Source organism: Podarcis filfolensis (assembly GCF_964270895.1).
Source record: "Podarcis filfolensis genome assembly, chromosome: 9".
Lineage (NCBI taxonomy): Eukaryota > Metazoa > Chordata > Lepidosauria > Squamata > Lacertidae > Podarcis > Podarcis filfolensis.
Genome location: NC_139610.1, coordinates 62831772 through 62854794, shown reverse-complemented (window position 1 = coordinate 62854794; position 23023 = coordinate 62831772). Strand labels below are relative to the sequence as shown.

The 23023-nt window shown below is 45.3% G+C and overlaps 1 protein-coding gene and 1 long non-coding RNA gene across 12 annotated transcripts in view; one reads left to right on the top strand and one right to left on the bottom strand.

Annotated features, from left to right (window-relative positions):
• Window positions 1-243: 243 nt before the first annotated feature.
• Window positions 244-23023, top strand: part of AFF1 (ALF transcription elongation factor 1) — a 143776-nt gene continuing 120996 nt past the window's right edge. For 3 of the 11 annotated variants that reach the window (XM_083570999.1, XM_083570996.1, XM_083571006.1), the window contains exons 1-2: window positions 244-579; window positions 7402-7455. In XM_083570999.1, the coding sequence (XP_083427125.1) occupies window positions 7430-7455 (26 nt within the window). In that variant the 5' untranslated portion in view covers window positions 244-579; window positions 7402-7429. Of the gene's footprint in view, window positions 580-7401; window positions 7456-20784; window positions 21801-23023 lie in introns of those variants that run through there. The other 8 variants (XM_083571010.1, XM_083571003.1, XM_083571000.1 and 5 more) reach the window with 6 other exon arrangements.
• On the bottom strand, window positions 18684-21269 carry LOC310742531. Its single transcript, XR_014538517.1, has 2 exons — window positions 21172-21269; window positions 18684-19258 (listed from the first exon to the last, which is right to left on the bottom strand). It is a non-coding gene; the product is annotated as an uncharacterized lncRNA (long non-coding RNA).

The window sequence follows — 23023 nt, the reverse complement described above, 5'->3', positions numbered from 1 at the left end:
GCCATTAAAAAAACCACTAGCTTAATGAAAGTGGTGTCCTTTCCGGAGCATACTGTTCTAAGTCTCGCACTACCCTCCCCGGTTGCCTTCTGCATTTCGAATAATATTTAGCGCCCCAGGTTGAATTCCCGGGTCTCGAACTCCCGGACTTGCCGGGTTTTCAGCGCCGGCGGTGCTTCGGGTTTTCCCGGAGACGCTTCGGCTGCAGCGGAGAGGAGGGGGCGGGAGGAGAAGACCGCCTTCGGAGGGGGGCGTGGTCAGAGCGAAGGAGGCGGGACCTGCAGCCCCTGGAGCTGCTCTCTGGTTGTCGCTTCAGGCCAGCCAATCCCGCGGCCAGCTTTTGCAGCCCGCATCTCTCTCTGTCTCTGCCCGGTGCAATGAGGCTGTAGAAGCTGCAGCAGCAACAGGTTATGAAGGGCAAAGAAAGCAAGAAAGCGAGCGAGTAAGCAAAGCAAGCGAGCACAGCCTCCTCTCCTGGCTCTATTCATCTGCTGCTGCTGCTGCTGGAGGGGGAGGCCGGTCCAGGCTTGGCCCCCTCCCCTCTTCGCTCCTGATGGGGTTTGCACGGCTGTAGCGGAGGTGAGAGTCAGTTTCCCTACCTCTAAAAGATACAAGGCACTCAATGAGAAAGCTCTTTCAAAAGCAAGCAGACGTCCATTTCTGCCTTGCAAAAGCTATGGGGCGCTTTATTTATTTATTTAGGGGGTGGGGGTGGGGAGGTTATCGACTCAATGTTTGTGCCGCTTTGAAAGCAAACAGCAGCAACAGCCAAAAGTTTGGGTTTGTTGTTTTGCTTTTTTGCAGAGAGTTTTCCGGGGCTGTCAAGCTGTTAATCCCGTCCAAAAGTGGGGGAATTGCTTGTTTTTAACAAAAAGCAATGCGGGGGCGATTCAGTCGAAGCTGCAAAACGGTGGAAAGTGCTTCGAATGACTGTGTGTATGTGTGTGTTATTTGCCTGTGCGTTTTGGTGGTTTGAAAGACCAGGAGAAGGGCGGGGTGGGGGATGCTGAGCAGCTGTCTCAATGATTTGTTGTTTTGTTTTTTTGTTGTTTATTTACTTAAATGTTTCCTATGCCCCTTTGGAAACTTCGGAACCGTTTGCAACAGAAAACGTGCATCCCTCTGGGACAAGCCTTGTTAGCAAATGGAAGTATCCCCTTTGCCTTAAACTATCCAACCAAAACTATCTAAATTATGAGTTACAGTTGAAATGCTCTTTTCAAAATTTTCCCACAGGGTTAGTAGCCATGGCAGACTGTTACTCTGCGAAAAGATTAGGTGTTGCTGTATTGTGTGTCTAGGTATATGCACTATGCATTTGATTTTGGGGTTTTAAAGAGTTTTTGATATTCTGTAACTGAATAAAAAAAAGATGGCCTTTGCTCCTTCACTCAATGTGTGTCTGAAAAAATATGGGCATATCCTATGCTGGATAGTAGTGTGTTGACCAGTTCTGGTGCACACATTGCATGATAATACAGGGTAGTGATCTAGCATTTGGTGTGTGCCTATATATGTGTGAACCAATTGTGTAACTTTGGGGTGTGGCTCCAGAGCCTCAGGAGGTGTGTGTGAAGGACTGGGAGTTTGTCCCAAGTCTAGATATGGCTAACGTTGAGGCTATTATGTATAAATTAGAGTATTTTGCATTTGCACATAGATTCATAGAAGTGTAGAGTTGGAAGGATAATCTGGTTCAACCCATTTTAAAACAAAATCTGGGAAACGGTTTTTAATCTGTGCTTGGGGTAGAAATGTGTTGCAAAACCGTCTTAAAATAAAGCTGAATGCTGAAGTGAGCTCCAATAATCCACCAGCAGATGAAACGGGTACAGGGTTTTTTTTTTATTGTTGTGTAATAGTTGTTGTTTATGTTAACAAATGGTTTGTCCTGCATTTATTTTTTAAAAGTCATTTCTACAAAACTGCGTTAAACCTTGGCCACTAGAGGCCGCTCATTCAATCTTGCTTCAGCCAAGGCTCCATCTCACACACTAGGAATTTTAATGTTCTTTGAAGTTGCAAAGTGGACATATAAAATTCAGAAGTGACTCAAATATACCTGCTCACCGAGAAGCAACCAAAGGCTTGCCAAAGAGCAGATAACTCATTTTGAGATTTGAGCCTCCCCATGGAGCATCAAGCAATTCATTTCCATTAGATCTGTAGCAAATTTAGTTACAATTTCTATGCACACACACTTTTTTTAAAAAATGGATCTGCACAATAGTGATCTGAAGCCTATGGGAGGTGCATTGTGCTATTCACAGATGATCCTCTGAACATTTGGATTATTGAACATTATTACGGCATTGGTTCGCATGGGGGTACAGTCGACTTTCCCGATTCATGAATTGGCAGGGTCTTTAGTGTGGTGGCTCCCGTCATGTGGAACAGTCTGTTTTATGTTTTCCAAGTATTCTAAAAACTTTTTTGCTTACCGAAGCATTGGGAAAGACTAAAGCTCAATGGTACGACATCTGCCTTACATGCAGCAGGTCCAAGGTCCAATCCTTGACATCTTTAGATTAGTCTTTTCAAAGTAATGAAATAAAATAGCTAGGCATCTGCTTTATGGAAACAGGGAGGAGGAATGTTTTTTACAAAATGAGGCAAAAATGAATGACTGTTCTACAGAACAAAATCTAGTTTAGAAAAAAAAGATACAGTGGAACCTTGGGTTACGGCGGGGATCCGTAACTGGAAAACAACACAACCCAAAGCATCGCGTCTGCACACGTGTGCGGCGCAATTTAGCACTTCTGTGCGTGTGCGAACGGCGCGAACCTGGAAGTAACCCATTCCGGTACTTCCGGGTTTGTGCCAGTTGCAAGCCGAGGGTGACGTAAGCTGGAGGCAATATAACCCAAGGCTCCACTGTATTTGGTCATCGTAGAGCACAGTCCTTTTTTAAAAAATTTTTAAAATTAAATTTCCTGTTTTACATTTTAGAATATTCATTTAAACAACCTTAAAATATCAGTGACTTCCCTTCTCTTTCCATGGTTCATTTTGCATAACATAAATCCCTGCATATTTTACCTAAACTAAACCATTCAGTATTCCATTATTACATCCATCTAAACTTATTTACGCTGTTGAGTTTATCTTAATGCTGCCAACATTTTCAAGTGTACACAATTTCCCACCGTATATTCAATAAACATTTTCTAATCTTCTTGAAACGTGTGTTCTTCTTGTTCTCTTATTCTATATGTTAGGTATGCAAACTGTGCATATTCCATCAGTTTAAGTTGCCATTTTTCTTTTGTTGGGACCTCACTCGTTTTCCATTTTTGGGCTAACCAAACATGGGCCACCATATAAATAACCTTTTTTGACATCTGGGAATTTCCGTCTGAATTATGCCCAACGAAAAGGACTCTGGTACTTTTAAACATTGTTTTCAATTCATTACAAATTATTTCCCAATACACTTTTACCCTTTTACAGGTCCACCACATATGAAATAACGTACCCTCAGCCTCACTGAGCACAGTCCTATCGTCTACTCAGAACTTAGTCTTGTTGAATTCAATGGGTCTTGCTGCCCAGTAAAAATGGGGTTAAAATTGCAGTTGACTGACACTGGCCTCATTTTATTAAAACATTCCTTTCCCCTCATTCTCTCTATTTTATTTTGTGTGTGTGTGTGTGTGTGTGTGTGTGTGTGTGTTGGCTTGTACAACACTGATCATGCAGGGATTGTGCTTAACTTTAACTGGCTTGTATCCATTATGCAGACTTAGGGTGACCAGACACGTTGAAGCCAGGACTCCTGTACCCTTAATATTTGTAGCCAGGGCTCCTGTATCTTTAATAGTTGTGTAGAAGAGGGATGTTATTATACTGCAAGTGTGATAAAAGCTGTGCCACCTTCTCATCAGGGTACAGGAGACCCCATTCCTTCCTATGCACTAGGTCAGTTGATGAGCATTGCCTGTTTCCAGTATTCAGAAAGGGTGTGCAAATGTAGTAGCATACACTCCCCCCAACCCCCCCACACTTTTAGTATTTGCATGCCATATGCAAACAAAATCCATCCTGTTGCATGAAGAACTATTTTGTTTGGAGGATGTGTTGCCAATTTTAAATTGCACTAGAGAGCAAATTAGTATGCTTCCTTCTCTTTCAAATTCATGGCATGTGGGCTTCTGTATGTCTTGCCATCTGTATAGCCATCACTTGCGGAAAGAAGCTTAAATCCGATTTTAGCTTGGACTCTTGAGTGACGACAGAGAGTCAGAGAAGAATCCTGTTTGCTACTACTGTGTTTACTTCTTCTTGATGTTGCAAAGTGCTTTACAATATGTATTTGGGTGGATTTGCACAGGCTCTTTACTGTTTTTCTGGAACTACAAATTAGACATGCCAAATGGTAAAGTTAACAGCATATCAACAAGGTAAAGGGACCCCTGACCATTAGGTCCAGTTGTGATCAACTCTGGGGTTGTGGCGCTCATCTCGCTTTATTGGCCGAGGGAGCCGGCGTACAGCTTCCGGGTCATGTGGCCAGCATGACTAAGCTGCTTCTGGCGAACCAGAGCAGCGCACGGCAACGCCGTTTACCTTCCTGCCGGAGTGGTACCTATTTATCTACTTGCACTTTGATGTGCTTTTGAACTGCTAGGTTGGCAGGAGCAGGGACCGAGCAACGGGAGCTCACCCCGTTGCGGGGATTCGAACCGCTGACCTTCTGATCATCAAGTCCTAGGCTCTGTGGTTTAACCCACAGCGCCACCCGTGTCCCTATATCGACAAACGTTGCCTAATAAAACTTTGGTTCCAGTGACGAACGGTATAACTGCCTCAATGTTTTGCAAACATTGGTGAGCTTGTTTTGCTAATTTCACTTCATCTGTAGCAATGTTTCTAGCAATGTTTCAATGCAATCCTTTGCGGTGATGTAGGGCAAAACAAGCGGTTGTAGTATAAAACATCAGAAGAGCATCACATTGGCAAACTGTGTTGTCCGAAAGCACCAGGTTGCCAGAGGCTGCTTTTGTTTTTTACCTGTCCTATTGCAAGGTCTTGGATTGCAGGCTTCCATATTGCATATTGCATATTGGATTGCAGGCTCACAACAAAATACTCCCCTCCATTTGCTTTTAAATTATTTTTAACAAAACACAGACCAAACAAACCAAACACAATTGATAAGGTGCATTTGTTTCATTCTACCTTAGTCGCTGCTTGACTTGCTAGTGCAGTTGGGTGAGCCCTGGGAGCCTGGCCTTTCTTCTCCCAACCCATAATAAAACGCTTCCTTGGTGGTTTAGAATTTGTCCCAGCCCCATCCTGTCTATCTTCTTTCCTGCGCTTTCGTAAGTTCTAGCAGCAGACTTCTGTCCCGCACTCCTTCTGTTCCAGAGAGAACTCTCTGCGTGTCTTTTAGTACATGGAAGGAAGCACTAACAAAATCATAATAGCCGCAGGGACTCGTTCAAAGAATCTTATCTGTAATATATATGTCTATTTTGTGTTTATAAGCATTACTAGTGTTAAATGTGAATTCCAGGCTTTTGAAGCTCCCTGTTGAAACTAATGCTGGGGTTTAGCAAACCACTTGAAAGAGTGGAAACTTCCTGTTTTTGCTTTGAAAGGACCCATTGGCACCTTAAATTTATTAAGTGTGTAAGAAGTGTGTGTGTGTGTTGTTGTTGTTTTTTGAGCGAGAGAGAAAGAGAGAGAGAAATAATAAAGAAAGAAAGAACCAGAAGAGGGAAGGAAAGACTATTTCTTGCTGCAGAGCTGTTGAATCGAGAGCATGTTTAAAGTTCCCAGTATTTATTTTGATAATTATTCCATTAGAGTTGTTCACACATTACACTGAACACAGGTGTTGGCTGTCTCAACACTTGTACAAGTCTTTGTGTGAAAGTGTGTATGCTTGCTCACATACGTAGCTTGCCTGTTACATACACAGAAGTATACTCCCAAATAATAATAATAATATGAGCGCCGCAACCCCAGAGTTGTCCGCGACTGGACTTAATGGTCAGGGGTCCCTTTACCTTTTTACCCCAGCCACTCTGGGCGGCTCCCAACGGAATATTAAAAATGCAATAAAACTTCAAACATTAAAAACTTCCCTAAACGGAGCTACCTTCAAATGTCTTCTAAAAGTCAGATAGTTGTTTATTTCCTTGACCTCTGAAGGGAGGGTGTTCCACAGGGCGGGTGCCACTACCGAGAAGGCCCTCTGCCTGGTTCCCTGTAACCTCACTTCTTGCAGTGAGGGAACCGCCAGAAGGCCCTTGGAGTTGGACCTCAGTGTCTGGGCAGAACAATGGGGGTGGAGACGCTCCTTCAGGTATACAGGGCCTTCTGAATTACTGTAGGAGTGTACAGCTAAACTGATTGCATACATAGATTGTACACTTGTTGAATGTAACAGTTGAGCATCTTTTTAACTGCATCTTCCTCTGCGTCTCCTTATTCTCTCAACTTTAATCTTTGTAATACCTCCTTGAGAGGTAGACTAAGGGTAGCCTTGTGGTGTTCCCAAACTCTTCTCCCCACCCCTCACCTCCATGGACCACTTGAAAATTGCTGAGGGTCTTGGCAGACCTCTTAATAATTTTTCTGCTTGTTGTAGCAATAGCAATGAGCTGTGTTAGATGCTGCACGTTTTTTAAAATTGCATTTTTACAGACACACCACAGGCCACTAGTGGTCTACAGTTTGGCAACCCCTGCTAAGAAATGAAGTTTCGAGGCCTGCTTCAGGCTTGTTGGAGTCGCCTTTTCTAGCTGTTCATTTCTACAATGAGAATAAGCGAAAGTGACCTGTCTAAGAAGCAGGACTTGCAGAAATCTCTGTACATTATTTTAAAACCAGAAGACAAAATAAGAAAGCACGAAAAGCAATTGTTGGGATCAATTGAAAAGTCATAAAGTAATGAGCAAGCTTTTGGGGTTGGACATGTAGCAAAGAAGGAGAAAAAAAGAAAAGAAAAGAAGATGGAGAGAGAGAGAGAGAGAGAGAGAGAGAGAGAATGAATTATGAAAAGCTTGTTGTAATACTCAAGCTGGAATTGAAGAGGTTTTGCCCAGACTTAATTAGGCTAGACTGTGTTTGCAGTGAAGAGTTCTCATGTTACACCAAAGACAAATGGGACAACCCTTTTCTTATACAGTATACTCTTGGCTTTCGTTTTTGATTAGTAATTAGCCTGAAGAAGGGGGGTGGTGAGCTTGAAAGCTTGTTTGCTACTCTGTGACTTGTTAGTCATAAAGGCATTGTGCTAATAAAGGCTACTGCTGCTGCAGGGAGCAACAAGAATATATTTGAAAGAGCTTCTGCAATTTTCAAATGCTATATAATGAGTGACGTGTGATCTTCTTCAAAAAGTGATAAAACTGAAGTCTGATTGGCTGATGACTCATGTTTCCTTTCCAGATGAGCTGATTTGCAGAGGATTGTCAAGATGGCTTCTACAAACACCAGGAACAGGTAGGATTTAGGATGAGGGCACCATCCACTTCTCTTAGAGAGCCAGTGTGGTGTAGTGGTTAGGAGCGGCAGACTTGTAATCTGGTGAACCGGGTTCGCGTCTCCGCTCCTCCACATGCAGCTGCTGCCTGACCTTGGGCCAGTCGCACTTCTTTGAAGTCTCTCAGCTCCACTCACCTCACAGAGTGTTTGTTGTGGGGGAGGAAGGGAAAGGAGAATGTTAGCCACTTTGAGACTCCTTAAAGGAAGTGAAAGGCGGGATATCAAATCCAAACTCTTCTTCTTCTCTTCTAGAGAGGCCCTTGCTTTCTTGACCTTGTTTTGTGGTCTTTGCATGAACAAAAGGTTACTGTTAAACACACCAATAATAATCATTTAATAATTCTATTATTTGTACCCCACCCATCTGACTGGGCTGCCCCAGCCACTCTGGGCAGCTTCCAGCATATTCAAAAACATAATAAAAGTTTATTTGGGCCCATTTGGGGGCCTGGTTTGTGCAGCATCTTAAGTCTGACCCTAAGCCTAGGTAATCTGAGCTGGGACTTGTGCTAACTAGGAGTGGTACCCAAGAACAGCCTTAGCTGCTGCTCATGGTTAGTGGGGAAACAGCTTAACCACAGGTCCTGGTTCAGATGACATGCTAATCCGGTCGTTCCCAAACTTTTTTGTTCCACTATCCCCTTGGGTCCATAAACTGTTTCCCAATGCCCTCTATAAAAAGCATTACAGTTGTACCTTGTAAGTCGAATGGAATCCGTTCCGGAAGTTCGTTCAACTTCCAAAATATCCAAAAACCAAATCACGGCTTCTGATTGGCTGCAGGAGCTTCCTGCAGCCAATCTGAAGCCCTGTCGGATGTTCAGCTTCCAAAAATAGTTTGCAAACCGGAACAGTCACTTCTGGGTTTGCGATGTTTGGGAGCCAAAATGTTTGGGAACTAATCTGTTCGAAAACCGAAGGTACGACTGTATTCAGAATACAGTCATACCTCTAGTTGCGTTAGGTTCATGTTGCAGATTTTTGGGTTGCGAACGCGGCAAACCCGGAAGTGTATACTTCCGGGTTACGCTGCAAGTGCAGAAGCGGTCTGTGCGCTTCGTGCATGCGTAGGAGTGCTCTATTGCATCATGTGCATGCACAGAAGCGGCGCTCTACTTACAGACTTTTAAGTAGAGGTACCACTGTAGTGGTTTGCATGACGCACTGAAGAAGATCACAATGCAAGAACATTCGAAACAGTAACAATTAATTGCACTTTTATCCAATTAAAACTATTTCGTTCCATTAATTCAACAACAGGACTTGATCCTGTGATAAGGGCTTTTTATGGTCTCATAGTCATTTACACCACCCAGCCTCCACTGCCCCCCAGGCAGCACTTTGGGAACCAGTGTGCTAAGCTGAAACTTGGATTGCTGGTGGGTCCCTGGAAAAGAATTTGCAGGCACTTTGCTCCTCCCCAATCTGGTAAAAACAAGCAGGGGGCGGAGCAAAGTCCACTTGCAAGATGCTCTCTTGAAGCCCATAGAGAAGCCATAGTTTAGCTTACTGTATTGTGTGAACTAGCTTATTGAGGCACTGCTAGAGGCATCTGAGAGCTGCTCCCAGTATTTCAGGTTTTGTTTGTGTGTCCTGGGCTTCCTTTTTGTTTTAAAGTCTTAAGCATGGGTAGGCAAACTATGGCCTGGGGGCTGGATCTGGGGGCCCAATCGCCTTCTAAATCCGGCCCGCGGATGGTCCAGGAATCAGCATGTTTCTACATGAGTAGAATGTGCCCTTTTATTGAAAATGCATCTCTGGGTTATTTGTGGGGCATAGGAATTCGTTCATTATTATTTTTTCCGAAATATAGTCTGGCCCCCACAAGGTCTGAGGGACAGTGGACCGGCCCCCTGCCGAAAAGGTTTGCTGACCCCTGGTCTTACGAGACATTGCTGAGGGCTTCCAAGTTTCGTCTTGCACTCTGTATCTGTGTAACAAGCACAGGGCATGGATTATCCTGTCGCTGTAAACAGAAATATGCCTTATTTCCTGGTTCAGCTTCCTGTTATAAAATTTTAGGGCGCACACACATAGCAGATACACACTTCATGGAAAACCAGTCCTTCACCCTTCAAAATTTAGGAAATATTCCCCGAGGAAAAATCACACTTTATTTTAGCGCACAGAACAAGCCCCAAAAGCCACTTTACCTCTCCTAGTGACTCTAAATATTTCCTGTGCAGAATGAAATATCTTAGAGAAACCTTTCCTAATAGTTCTTTTACTTAAAAATCCTTCAAATCTTGTCTTAAGGGCATATTTTGTTCATGAATTGGGTAGGCCTGTGACCTGGTTTCTAGAACTAAAGTATATACTATCTCAAAAGAATGGCCAGATAATGCAGTCATCAAAGCATTATCGGGTATCTTGACAGGAGAGAAGTCATGCCTCTTTCTGTGACACATGTATGATGCTTTGTGGGGGGTCTTTGGTTAAGGAGTTGGGCTGCAAAAGCGAACCCCGGTTTTTTCTAGAACTGTCGCATGAAAGGAATTGGCTGTGGCCTTCTTAAGTGCAGGGCTATTCAGAAGAACAGGCAACCTGTAAAATAGATTAGATCAACAATGGCTCACTGGTTGCCCCAAGATAATTCTGTCTGTCTCCTGATTCAATCAAGAAAGGCAGTTGCATTTTGTAATCTTGTTCTCTTGAGTGTCTATAAAAACGTTTGAGTCACCTCTTCAGCTTTAGTGGAAGGTGCTCAAAGCAACTTCCATTGAAGCCATGAAAACCATTCGAAGGTCTGTGGATTGTGAATAAACTTCAGCTTGAAAATGTGTTGGCATTGTATTAATTTTCTAGCGTTGGGTGGAAGAAATGGCTGTCGTTTCGCTTGCCAGGGAATGGAGAAGTCTTATAAATTTATAAGGCATGGAGAAATTCCACATTTTTGTGTCCCCTTTGGACTTTGTATGCAATTTGACTCCTCTGTGTGTGTGTGTGTGCTTTAAAATTGTCTTCAAATATTCATATATGTATGGAGCACTGTATCAGCTGCATGCTCTCCATAATAGTAAGCCCTTCGTGCTGGATGATGCCATGGGGAGTCAGATATATAAGCTGATTACCAAATGGCACCTTCAACTTAGGCTATGGTCGCCTAACGTCTTGGCGCCATTTTCCCTCCAAAATGAGTTGTTTATATATTTATATATATAATCATTTCTATACTATACCGCTTTGTATTTTTAAGAAAACGTATCAAAGCGGTAGTCAGCACGTTGAAACATCTAATAAAACCACCTGGAATAAAATTAATTGAAGCTTCCAGGAAAATATTTCACATCCTTTTCTAAGAGACATTTTGCTCTCCCCATATTTATTTATTTATTTACTTACCGGATTTTTCACTCTATGAGACGCACCTAGTTTTAGAGGAGAACAAGAAAAAAAATATTCTCTCCCTCTCTGCGTAGCGCCTCTCCAGCGAAGCAAAGTCAGAACAGCAAGAGGGATCATTGCTTTCGCTGAGCAACAATCCCTCTTGCTGTTCTGGCTTCTGTGATAGCTGCGCAGCCTGCATTCGCTCCATAAGACACACACACATTTCCCCTTACTTTTTAGGAGGAAAAGGTGCATCTTATAGAGCGAAAAATATGGTACTTAATTTAAATAGCTGCCCCATAGCAGAAGTACTCTAGGAAGCCAGGGTTGTGTAGTGGTTAGGGGATTGCACTAGGACCTGCGAGATCAGGTTTCAAATCCCCACTCAGTCATGAAGCTCACTGGGTGACCTTCAGCCAGTCACAGCCTCCTAGTCTACCTTGCAAGGTCATTGTAGGGATTAAATGAGGGGTGGGGTGAACCAAGGAGAGAAAGGTGGAATATAAATTCAATAAATAAGCCCTTTTGCTTACCTGCTTAAGAAAGATGGAGAGGCCAGCCAGATGGCGATGTCTGTCGCCAACTTGGCATTCAGAGATCTCCACAACTGGACCCGCGCCAGTTGGAAAACACACCTGGCTAATTTCTAGCACTGATGGAGACTGACCCCTTATAAGGTGAAGGAGCGTCTCCACCCCCATCGTTCAGCCCGGACACTGAGGTCCAGCGCTGAGGGCCTTCTGGCGGTTCCCTCATTGCGAGAAGCAAAGCTACAGGGAACCAGGCAGAGGGCCTTCTTGGTAGTGGCACCTGCCCTGTGAAACCCCCTCCCACCAGATGTCAAAGAGATAAACAACTATCCGACATTTAGAAGACATCTGAAGGCAGCTCTGTTCAGGGAAGTTTTTAATGTGTAACATTTTAATGTATTTTTCATCTTTGTTGAAAGCAGCCCAGAGTGGCTGGGGAAACCCAGGCAGATGGGCGAGGTACAAATAATAAATTATTATTATTATTATTATTATTATAAGGTGGGCTGTGGCTCAGCAGTAGGACATATGCTTGGCATGCAGAAGGCAGGCTCAATGCCTGGCATTTCCAGGTATGGCCAGGAGAGACGCCTGTCTGAAGCCCTGGAGAGTTGTTGCAAGCCAAGATGAACCCGATGGTCAGAATCTGTCTTAAGGCAGGGGCCTATGACATTCATTGGGCCACCTGATCTCCATCTGGTTCCCAGACCGGCCACCTCTGGCTTATGTAAATTAAGTGAAGCAACATGGAGCAACCTTGTCAAAACACGGCCAGCAATGCTGCTTCATCAGGTTTTAAAGGGATTAAGGAGAAATTTAGTTCCTGGAAGAGGTCAAATGCTGCTCCCATAACACAGCTGCGTTTCCACAGCCAGAAAAGTGGTGCTGCGCTTGCGGATTAATCAATCCCTTATAGTCAAATTTCCAGCTTAAGTGTGCTCAGCGTGACAATGTAAGAGGCACGAGGGGGGGGGGAAACAAGTCGTATTGAGTTTCAGTTAACTCCCCTCTAACCTGTAGTATTGTCTGGGCGCCTGTTCAAGGTGCTTACTGCCGCCACAGAGTCCGAGGTGGAAGAAAAGTAGAGCTGGTGTTCTCAGCATATCGCTGACACCATGCTCCAAAACAGTGCATGGTGATCTCTCCTGTCAGCAGCAGTTAGTTAGACGTTAAAAAGCAGAAGTGGGACTTCTGTGGTGTGTTCCTGTTCAGTGACCCTCTCCAGGATACTCTATTTCATCCTGACTTCCATCCAGTTTTCTCTCCACCCCCAAAGCAGTCAGACAGCACTATACATGCTCATTGGGGTTCCAACACTCTGAAGCAGGGTTTTTTCTACCTAAAAAAATGGAATTTTGCAGATCTTAGTGTTCCCTTGAGTCTGCTGATTCCTCTCTCTTCTGCGTGGGCGTTGTTGCTTTGGCTGCATAAGCAATGGCGCTTGCCTCTGAACAGTGAAAATGGAGGAAATGGTCAGGGAACAAGATGGGATCTTGGGGCACATCATAGAGGTACTGGAATCGGCACTGGTGGGCCAGTTAGAGCAAAACCGCCACAAAATGGATGTCTCCAGTTATACCAGAAGGAATTTATTTGTGGTTCGGTGACTAGGACCCTTTCCGCACTGTACATGTAAAACCAGTATCAAACCACTTTATACAGTGATGGCTTCTCCCAAAGAATCCTGGGAATGGTAGTTTGTTAAGGGGCCTGAGAGTTGTTGTAAAGGTAAAGGGACCCCTGACCATTAGGTCCAGTCGTGGCCGACTCTGGGGTTGCAGCGCTCATCTCGCTTTATTGGCCGAGGGAGCTGGCGTACGGCTTCCGGGTCATGTGGCCAGCATGACTAAGCCTCTTCTGGCGCACCAGAACAGCGCACAGAAACACTGTTTACCTTCCCGCCGGAGTGGTACCTATTTATCTACTTGCACTTTGATGTGCTTTTGAACTGCTAGGTTGGCAGGAGCAGGGACCGAGCAATGGGAGCTCACCCCATCGCGGGGATTCGAACCGCCGACCTTCTGTTTGGCAAGTCCTAGGCTCTGTGGTTTAACCCACAGCGCCAACAGGAGATCTATATTCCCTGCCCCTTCAGTGCTATAGTGCAAATATAGGTAAGTCTCCTGGCCTCAAAGAGCTAACAAGTGCTCTAGGCTGTTGTTATGGACCCTTTCACCAGTGAGGCAACAGTGTAGGAAATTACTGATGAGGAGATATGCATGAAGGTAACTGATCCAGTCTGGGATGCTAACCTGGGAGTGAATATGCTGGGTGATCTCACTTGTTCAAAAGGACTTGACTCAATTGCCTCTTCTAAATTACTTCTTGAAGCTTTTGGTGATTTGAGATAAATGTGCGCTCCCTTTCATTAATGTTCCCAAAGCGCACCCACACCCACAATTCAAAGCCGAGAAATAAAATAATACATCTCCTGCAGAGTCCTGCAGAGTCCAAACAGGCAGTGCTTTCTCACCCCAGATCAGATATTGCATCAAAATGAATCTGACAGCTGTAGTGAATCTGAAGAGCAAATTGCGTCCTGCCTGTGGATTCTGCCTTTGTTTAGCTGGTATATAAATCACGGTCGTTAGCACTCTTTATAGCCTGTCTTCTCCCTGAATTGTTCTCCCAAGTCCAACAGGAACATATAAGCCTCTGTGTGTGCTAAATTTGTCTCTCTGCAGAAGCTAGCTGCTGCTTGTAGAACAATTAAAGCAAAATTATTAAGCTGCTCGGAGCAACAGCGGGATAATGTCTGCCTGGAGGATGCTACCTGCAGAATAGGCTAGCTGAGGAAGGGTGGTCTGTAAGACTCCTAGATTCATTCTTCCAGCTCTTGGCAGGAGTTCCTTGCATTTACATTGCAGACAGCCTAAGTCTGGCTCAGCCATCCGGGCAGAACAAGCAGTCTCCTGGGAAAAACACTATTCAAAGGGCAGCTGTCATGGTGCATCATAGCCAGCTCTGCCCACAAGTGGAAACCTCACCCTAATATCCTGTGAGGTGCTGCAGGGAATATTCTCCCCCTACACCTAAAGGTGGCAAAAAAACCTGTAAGCTGGTTCTGAGACAGTTACAGGGGCGTTGCAGTAATAACAGTGCAATCCTAAACTCACATACAGTGGTACCTCAGGTTACATACGCTTCAGATTACATACGCTTCAGGTTACAGACTCCGCTAACCCAGAAATAGTACCTCGGGTTAAGAACTTTGCTTCAGGATGAGAACAGAAATCATGCTCTGGCGGCGCAGTGGCAGCAGGAGGCCCCATTAGCTAAAGTGGTGCTTCAGGTTAAGAACAGTTTCAGGTTAAGTACGGACCTCCGGAACGAATTAAGTACTTAACCCGAGGTACCACTGTACTTAGTTGGGAGTTGGGACTTACTGCTGAGTAAAAATGCCTGGAAGGTAGTTGGCAATTTCTGGTAAATGGGAATAGGTTTTTTAAAAAATCATAATACTATGGATAACTCCCCCCACGCGTCACAGTATTTCTACTCCTAGTTATAGTAAACCACTTGTTTGCTAACGAACCTATCATGAATACATCAGATAGACTAGCAATATAAAGTTGTGCACAAATACCACAGAGATCTAGAAGTGCCACTTCTGGCTGGTATCTTGTCTCGAGAGACAATGGAGTGCGCTTCCAGGGGTGAGGTCAAACCACTGTGTTAGCAGCATCACAATGATCTCCCTGGGGCACAAGCCTGGGCTGTGCGTATGGACGTCCTGGGCTGCCCAGATGACAAAGCCCCCCTTTTGGCTTTGCTGATGTTGCCCAATACATTTGGCACCAGCTTGGCTGCAGAATTTGCTGGAGAGAGGTGTACAAGGCACCATCCAACCATCTCAGGGATTTGTGTAGGGTTGTCTTGCAAGGCAGCAGAGGTTTAAGGTCAGTTTTCCTTCTTCTAGATGGTCTGCCTTCCCAGGTTAATGAGCCCCATCTGCCCCTCACTTCAGCACTTGCAGAAACTGCCTTGATGACTGCTGGCCCCACTAATGGTCCTGTCCGCTCAATCTGCCAGAGCCTGTCTTTTGCATGCAGGTTAAGTCCCTTCCCCAAGACCGGCTACCCTCTCCTGGTTTTAGCTGGCCAGTCAAAGCCATTCCTGGGGTGTGACTGCTGTCGCCTGTTGACAGCTTCTAGGAGCCACAGCTGAGAGCAGAGTGCAGGGTGGGGACCAAAGATGAACAAACTACCTCAGAAGAGCATGACGTGTCCCCACCAGAGGTACTACCTCTTCCCCAACACCCTGCACATCCCAATTTCCACTTCAGCCTGTGTGTGTGTATGTGTGTGTGTGTATTCTACAATCTATATTTACTAATATATCAAGTGATTAGAGGTGTAGCCTCAAGTTAGCAGGACCACAGCCACATCCATTTACTATCTGCATTGTAGATGGTAGAATTCGCTCCTTTTCCATATAGGCTAATTGCTATTGCTTTCCTTATCTTCCCCAGTTAAATAGTGCTTGTGGGTTGGAAGAACTGACTGCTGCTCACATTATTATAGCTTTTCAGCACAGTCGTTTCTTCTCTTGGCAGGCAGACCTGGCTCAAATCTTTATGGGTTCTTCCCTGACCTTGATCAATTTGGGACCCTCCTCTAGATCTGCTCTGCAACAGCTCTGTGAAGCAGTTGAGGCCAAGAGCAGGGTGACTGGTTCAGAGTCAGCTTAATTTTGGAAATTGAACCTGGGTCTGGTTCAAATTCAGATCCGTCCGTCTAAGCCAGCGCACTACCCTGTCTCATATGCTGCTCATAAACACTATACTTTAGTTGGGCTGTGGTGTAGTCCAAAAAGGGGCCTTCTGCACATGCAACATAGTGGAATCCTAAGAGTTGCTGCCAGGAAACCCACCACAGCAGCCTCTTTCCTTTGCGGGGAAGGGTTCTCCCTTCTCCATTTTATCCTCACGACAAACCTGTGAGGTGTGGGTCAGCTGTCATTGTTGCGTGGCTGCAAGGAGTGCCAGTGGGCTGCAATTACCTGCTGCCCAATGCCCTGCAAGAAGAGTGGCCTACTCAGCTCAGTTACTTTGATGGCCATTTTACAATGGGCTCCATCTCTGTGCCGCCATTTCGTGACTGGTTCTGCGCCATTTCGTGACTGGTTCTGCTCCATTTCGTGATTGGTTCTGGTGCTGTTGCAATAGTGGGCCTTGGCCATTGTCATCCCTCCCAGTGGCTCCTGGCGAGATAGTTTGGGCATGTGAATACCAGAGCTACATGGGTACTGTCTCTCTTAGATGCCTAAACTGAAATTCCCTGGTCTAATATCCCTAGTGCTGCAAGATTGTCACAAGAACGCCTGGACTAAAATTGTCTATCAAAAAGTTCACTCTTGTGGTTTATCACCACAACAGCTACTGTACTCACTTTGGGTTTTAGTAAAGCAAACAGTCTCATTTGCCAGCGCCTAAATGATATCGAGCGTCAGAACAACTTGGCCACAATAAGGAAATTTTGCCCATGGTATGACTATTTTCCACCTTCCCATTTCGACTCTCTGGCACCCTATCTGCATAACCTAGCAATTAGAAAATATAGACGTGCTTTTACTCTCACAGGATTGAATGTATCTCCCTCAGCTGTACTTGAGGGACGATTCCAACAGATTCTACATGAAAAACGCTTATGTCCCTGTGGAGACGGCATTACCAAATTGGTGGCGCATGCCCTTCTGGCTTGCACTCTTTATAAAGACTTGAGGAATGAGATTATCACCCCTGTTTTATTGTCCATTCCGGGTCACCCAACCACTGCCACAATGTCCTTTCTCTTGGCAGATCAAGATGAGCAGGTGACAGCAAAAGTTGCAAGGTTTTTAGCTGGGGCAATCAGAGTAAGATCCGCTATTTGACTATTGATTCAAAACCCTAACATTTATTTTATATAATTGACTTTTTATTTCTATTCTTTGTATATCGTATTGTTGTTTTATTGCTATGGACGAAGGCTGGCGCTAATAAAGATTCATTCGTTCATAGCATAGATGAGGCTGCCCAGTATACAGGACTCTGCAGGATCCAATCAAGGATGCCTTGACAGTTGTGCCTTGCATGCGAGAGTTATGGATGTGTAATGCTGATGGGTGAATCTGTGGTTGTGTTGGTATTTTGGTACCCATATGTAAGTTTATTCTGGGAGGGAAGTGCGGGATGTTTAATGCCATGCACATCAGACCTGCAGAAAAATCCCTGTGCGTTGTTATTGAGGTAATGGGTAAAAAGGGCACATCTGCAGTCTCAGCTGGGAATCTGGTTATTTTGGCTGTACAGTAGGGTGACTGTGGAGGGCTATTGAAGCCTCCCTCAATGGGACAATTCATGGACTGGGGCCAGAGGTCTGCTTGCGAATGAAAAGTCCCTAGCTTGCATGCTTGATGCACTTGGAATCACAATAGGGCGCTGAGCCCTTTCACCTCCCGCAGCAAAGGAATCTATTGGGATATAAATGGAGGCTGTTAAGGCACATCTCGTTAATTAATAGGCCCCTTTTCAGCTTTGTTTAAGGCCTGCCTCCAGACTTACTGCTTCTCCATAGTGCTTGCCCAAGATGTGTTGGCTATTAAGGGTGTGTGGGGGGGGGGTGTATCTATCTATAAAACAATGGCTGCAAAGCTCTTTAACTTACAAATGAATATGAATGAAGGGTGTCTGGGTTATTTTAGTGGGTAGGGTAGCAATGGATAGCTTACAAACAATCCTGTGTATTGCACATCAGCAATTACATTGTGTTCCTTGGGTTGCAGGATGTCTCAACTTCTGCTGATTTGCCTAGGGAGTTGTTATGCAGAAGGAAAGGTTCCCAAGTTTACTTTAGCTCCTTCCTAGTTTGCCATCTTTTCTCTGCGTGTGTGTGTGTGTGCACGTTGTTGTGTGTGGCTGAGCAGGTTTATATCTTTGTTTTACACGACCAACTCTGTTTTGGGATTTTTGATTATCTGCTACTCACCCTCATCATCCCTATTACTGACTTCCCTGCAGCCTTTGTAGATAAAAAGAAGCACCAGTTCTTGCACTTTGTTTTAATATATTTTTTAGCTCATCTATGCCTCCACTTTGAAATCAAGAGGAGATCAGATGTTCTGGGCTGCTTGCCTTCTCTGTGCAATAGGCCGCCTAGTTTGTCTGCTTTGCACTGCCCCCCCTTCAAAATATCCTTTTCTCTTTTGGCCATTTATGCAGAATTGATACCTAAGTCTGCTTCTGGTTGTAAGAAAAGCCACGTGTGAGAAACATTTCCTCATTGGAAAATATATTGGGAACTGAATGTGTACAAAATCCCTTGGGCTGCTCCACCAGCTCAGCACATATATTCTTTCAAAATAGCGTTAATATGAAGCCATCACAAGCCCCATTCCCTGCTTCAAAAAGATGAGTTACGGGTCTCTAAAATCCCCCACAGTTTAAAACCTCACAACCTGCTTCCTAATCTGCAAAACATAATTTCCATTGTGACTGCTCTGTTCATTTGTATTGTTTGGCAAGGGGTATGCATATACCCTCAAAGAAAAAACAAACAACTATGTGCTTCAATAAATGAATTCTGCAACCAGTCATCAATTATGCTCACTGAACTAATTTGCATGATTTCCCTTTGTAATTTAGTTGTTTTGTATAATTTAATTAACCAAAAAGAAAAGGCTCTCAGAGCATCTTACAACAATTAATAATAAGACAGTTTCCCCTCTCAGACTTAACAGTGTACAACCCACGACACAAAAGGAAAAGCAGTTGGAAGGGATGATGAAAAACAGCAAAGTAGTTCTCAGTTGCAATGTTTCTTATAAGTGTTTTTTTCTGTAAGGGAGGAATTCAGCACCCTGTAGCTTCTTCACCTTTGGCCGATGCCCAGGAGGAGCTTCCCCCTCTTACTCCAATGTTCTTCCTAGGATGCAGAGAGATATTTTAATATTTACTTGTCCTGTGGAGGGGCAAGAAGTTATGCAGGGCACTGACACATTGGCCAGTGAAAAAAATTGTTCACCCACCACCACCTTTGGCTTTTAAATTTTCAGTAGGCATTTCCCCTTTCAGTTCAAATTGTCTTTATGCCTATAAGGACTAGAAACATGTAGCAGCACTCTTGCACCCCTGAATATCGGTACATTTTGGGGGTAACATAACCAAAAACCTAGGGACCTGGGTGGCGCTGTGGGTTAAACCACAGAGCCTAGGGCTTGCCGATCAGAAGGTCGGTGGTTCAAATCCCCGCGACGGGATGAGCTCCCGTTGCTTGGTCCCTGCGCCTGCCAACCTAGCAGTTTGAAAGCACGTCAAAGTGCAAGGAGATAAATAGGTACCGCTCCGGCGGGAAGGTAAATGCTGTTTCCGTGCGCTGCTCTGGTTCGCCAGAAACGGCTTAGTCATGCTGGCCACATGACCCGGAAGCTGTACACCGGCTCCCTCGGCCAATAAAGCGAGATGAGCGCTGCAACCCCAGAGTCGGCCACAACTGGACCTAATGGTCAGGGGTCCCTTTACCTTTACCTAATCAAAAACCTGGCATTCATCAAGAGCATTTTGTGTTGAGTTACACTTCTGTTTTGTAAAGTGGGATAAAGAACCATTGGTGCATGCCGAATATGCTGATTGGTTCCTTGGAACACAGAAGCAGGGATCAAGGAACAAAACACACCTCTGCTTATGGTTTTTTATTTGCACAGAGTGCAAGCTATTTAAATGTTGCAAGCCCCTCTTTCTACCCACCAAAAGACCCACTAATCCTGGGTAAAGTATGATTCCCCCACCCCAGAAGTAAGGAAACACTGGGTGCCCAATATGTGAGTCAGCAGTGTGATGCAGCAGCAAAAAAAGAGCTAACGCTATTCTAGGCTGCATCAAAAGACATACAGTGTCCCAATCAAGGGAAGTAATAGCACCACTCTATTCTGCCTTGGTCAGACCACACCTGGAATACTGTGTCCAGTTCTGGGGACCACAATTTAAGAAGGATGTTGACAAGCTGGAATGTGTGCAGAGAAGGGCGATCAAGATTATGGAAACCAAGCCTTATGAAGAATGGTTGAAGGAGCTGGGTATGTTTAGCCTGGAAAAGAGGAGATTTTATGACCATCTTCCAATATCTCAAGGACTGTCACATGTAAGATGGAACAAGCTTGTTTTCTCCTGCTCTGGAAGGCAGGACTCGAACCAATGGCTTCAAGTCACAAGAAAGGAGATTCCGACTAAACACCAGGAAATACTTTTGACAGTGAGAGCTGTTTGGCAGAGGACCGGTCTCCCTCAGGAGATTGTGGACTCTCCTTGGAGCTTTTCAAGCAGAGGTTGGATGGCCATCTGTCATGGATGCTTTAGCTGAGATTCCTGCGTTCCCAGGGGGTTAGACTAGATGACCCTCTGGTCCCTTCCGACTCCTATCATTCTGTGATTCTGCATCGGAGCAGCGCCCGAGGGCGATCCCCTTGTGCCCACCGCACCATCAAAAGTTGCCAGTATCTTTCCACCCGGCGGCGCCGGCTGCCTCTTATCCGCGCGCGCCCCGCATTGCGCGGAGGCCAGCAGTGCCAGGCAGGAGGGAACTCCGTGTCCCGCCTGGTGCGTGCTTGTACATTGTGAGGGTGTGTGTGTGTGTGTGTGTGAATAATTTGTATTTTGGCAGCGCTCAGCCGCCGTTCCCCCTCCGAGGCGGGGCGTCCGCGTGTGCGCTCTCGCCGCGCGCCTTTCCCCTTCTGATAGGCTCGCCGCAGCCGGGCTTGTCCATTCCTCCCGGAGCCAACCCTCCCCGTTCCGTCGCCCTTGACAAAACAACATGTCCATTTAAGGGAAGGCGGAGCGTACCATGCGAACTTTTCGCCGGGGGGGGCGGGGGCGAGGCTATAGGTGCGAATCGTTTCAGAACCGGCTCTCCAAAACAATCCCCTTCCTTCGTTGGGAAAGCGCAGCCAGAAGCGCACGGTGCTTTCAACGAGTTCCCCCTCACCCCAGCGCCCCATAATGGGTCGGCTCAGAGGCCGGAACGGTCCGGAGCTCCAAATGGCCATTCAGTAAGCGAGCCCAGCCAGCCAGTCCCGGGCTTGGCTCGCTTACCTGTGGAGCAACAGCAGCAGCAGAGCCCGCGAGCTCCGCCGCCTCCCCCTTCCCCTCTTCTCAGCTGGCTTGCAATGTGTCGAGCCGGACTGGAGGAGGCCCCCGGGTGCCCGGATGTCTATCCAAATTAGTGTCGGACTGAGCTAGCAGAGGGAGGGAGGGAGGGAGAGGGAGGCGTTACAGCCGAGGAAGCAGCAGTCTTTGGGGAGAAAGGAAGGGGGCGCGTAAAAGTGGGATTGCTCTGAGCCAGGGGCGCAAAGCGCAGCAGCAAATGGACAGGAAGTTTTTGGGTGGCGGAGGGTAGGGCAAGGGCGAAGAAAGCCTTCCGATGGCCAGGAGACGGTCGGCTTGCTAAACTTCACTATGGCTGCCCAGTCAAGGTAAGGATTATAATTTTTTTAAAGCCATCTACCAAAATAAAAATAAAAACAAGCTTTATGTTTGTGTCCCAGCCTCCCTCCCTCCCTCCCTCCCTCCCTGTTGTCGGAGTGTTTCCCCTTTTCATCGCTGCGCGTTCTTCGCCGGTTCTCTCTCTCTCTCTCTCTCCCCCCTTCCCTTCTCAAAAGTTTGTGCTCTTCAGAATTTTATTTAATTTTTAATTTGTTTCGAATCGGGTTGAAATGTATTTGGGTTTAAAAAGAGATAGCAAAGCTCACCAGCCCCCCCCCCTTGTTAAAAATCAAAAGACAGTTTTTTGTTTTTGTTTTTTTAAAAAAGTTTACCTCTCTCTGAAAGGTTGTGAAACAGGAACCTCCTGGTATTTAAATGTAATGGTGCATTAAAAAAAAAATCCTTGTGAGGGAAACAGTTGGAATCCTCTGATCTTATAAAAGCTGATCATTGATATCCCCTCTTGCAGCGCTTTCCTCTTCAACAGCCCCTTTATTATAAAGGAAAGTATATATACTGATGCTGACACAATGGGTCTTTTTGTAAAATGTGTACGGATTTAGTACGCTTTCAGTTTTCTCTGGATTTCATGCCTTTAAAATGGTAGCTGGGCTGACTGAGAGTGAAATCTGCTGAGTAGGCAAAGGATGGAAATGGTCTGTGGAGCAATAAAAGGGGAGTTTGAGTGAACCAGAGTAATTATGTCTAGTTACTGCCAAATTAGGGGATGGGAGATGAATCCAGGTATACATTTTAAAAATGGCTGTTCCTAATCACTTCGGATTACGGCTTCAGGGGAAAGGCTTTTTATTAGTGCTGCTGCTACTCCTTCCTCTCCCTTCCTTAGGATTATTTGAGAAATCCCATGGCTAAATTGGGGGGGGGGCTGTCCACCTCACTATATTTGAAGCAGCATGATGAGTTTGGGATGCAGTTTTCTTCCCTTAAATTCACACCCACCAGGCTCCCACTGTGGTTCTCTTACCACCCTTCAAATAATAAAAAATAAATCGGTACCCAGCTGACCTATTTCAAAATGATGTTTGGTGTTGCTATTAGTAGTGTAGATTCCTGGCTGGAAACCGGGAAGTGGGATTGTGGCAACTGGCAATGTTGGAGAAAAAAATGTCTGGTCCCTCCTGCGTGGGATAAATAGATGCTTGTATTCTTTTTTCTGGATAACTGCAACTTTCCTTGGGTAATGTTGGGCAAT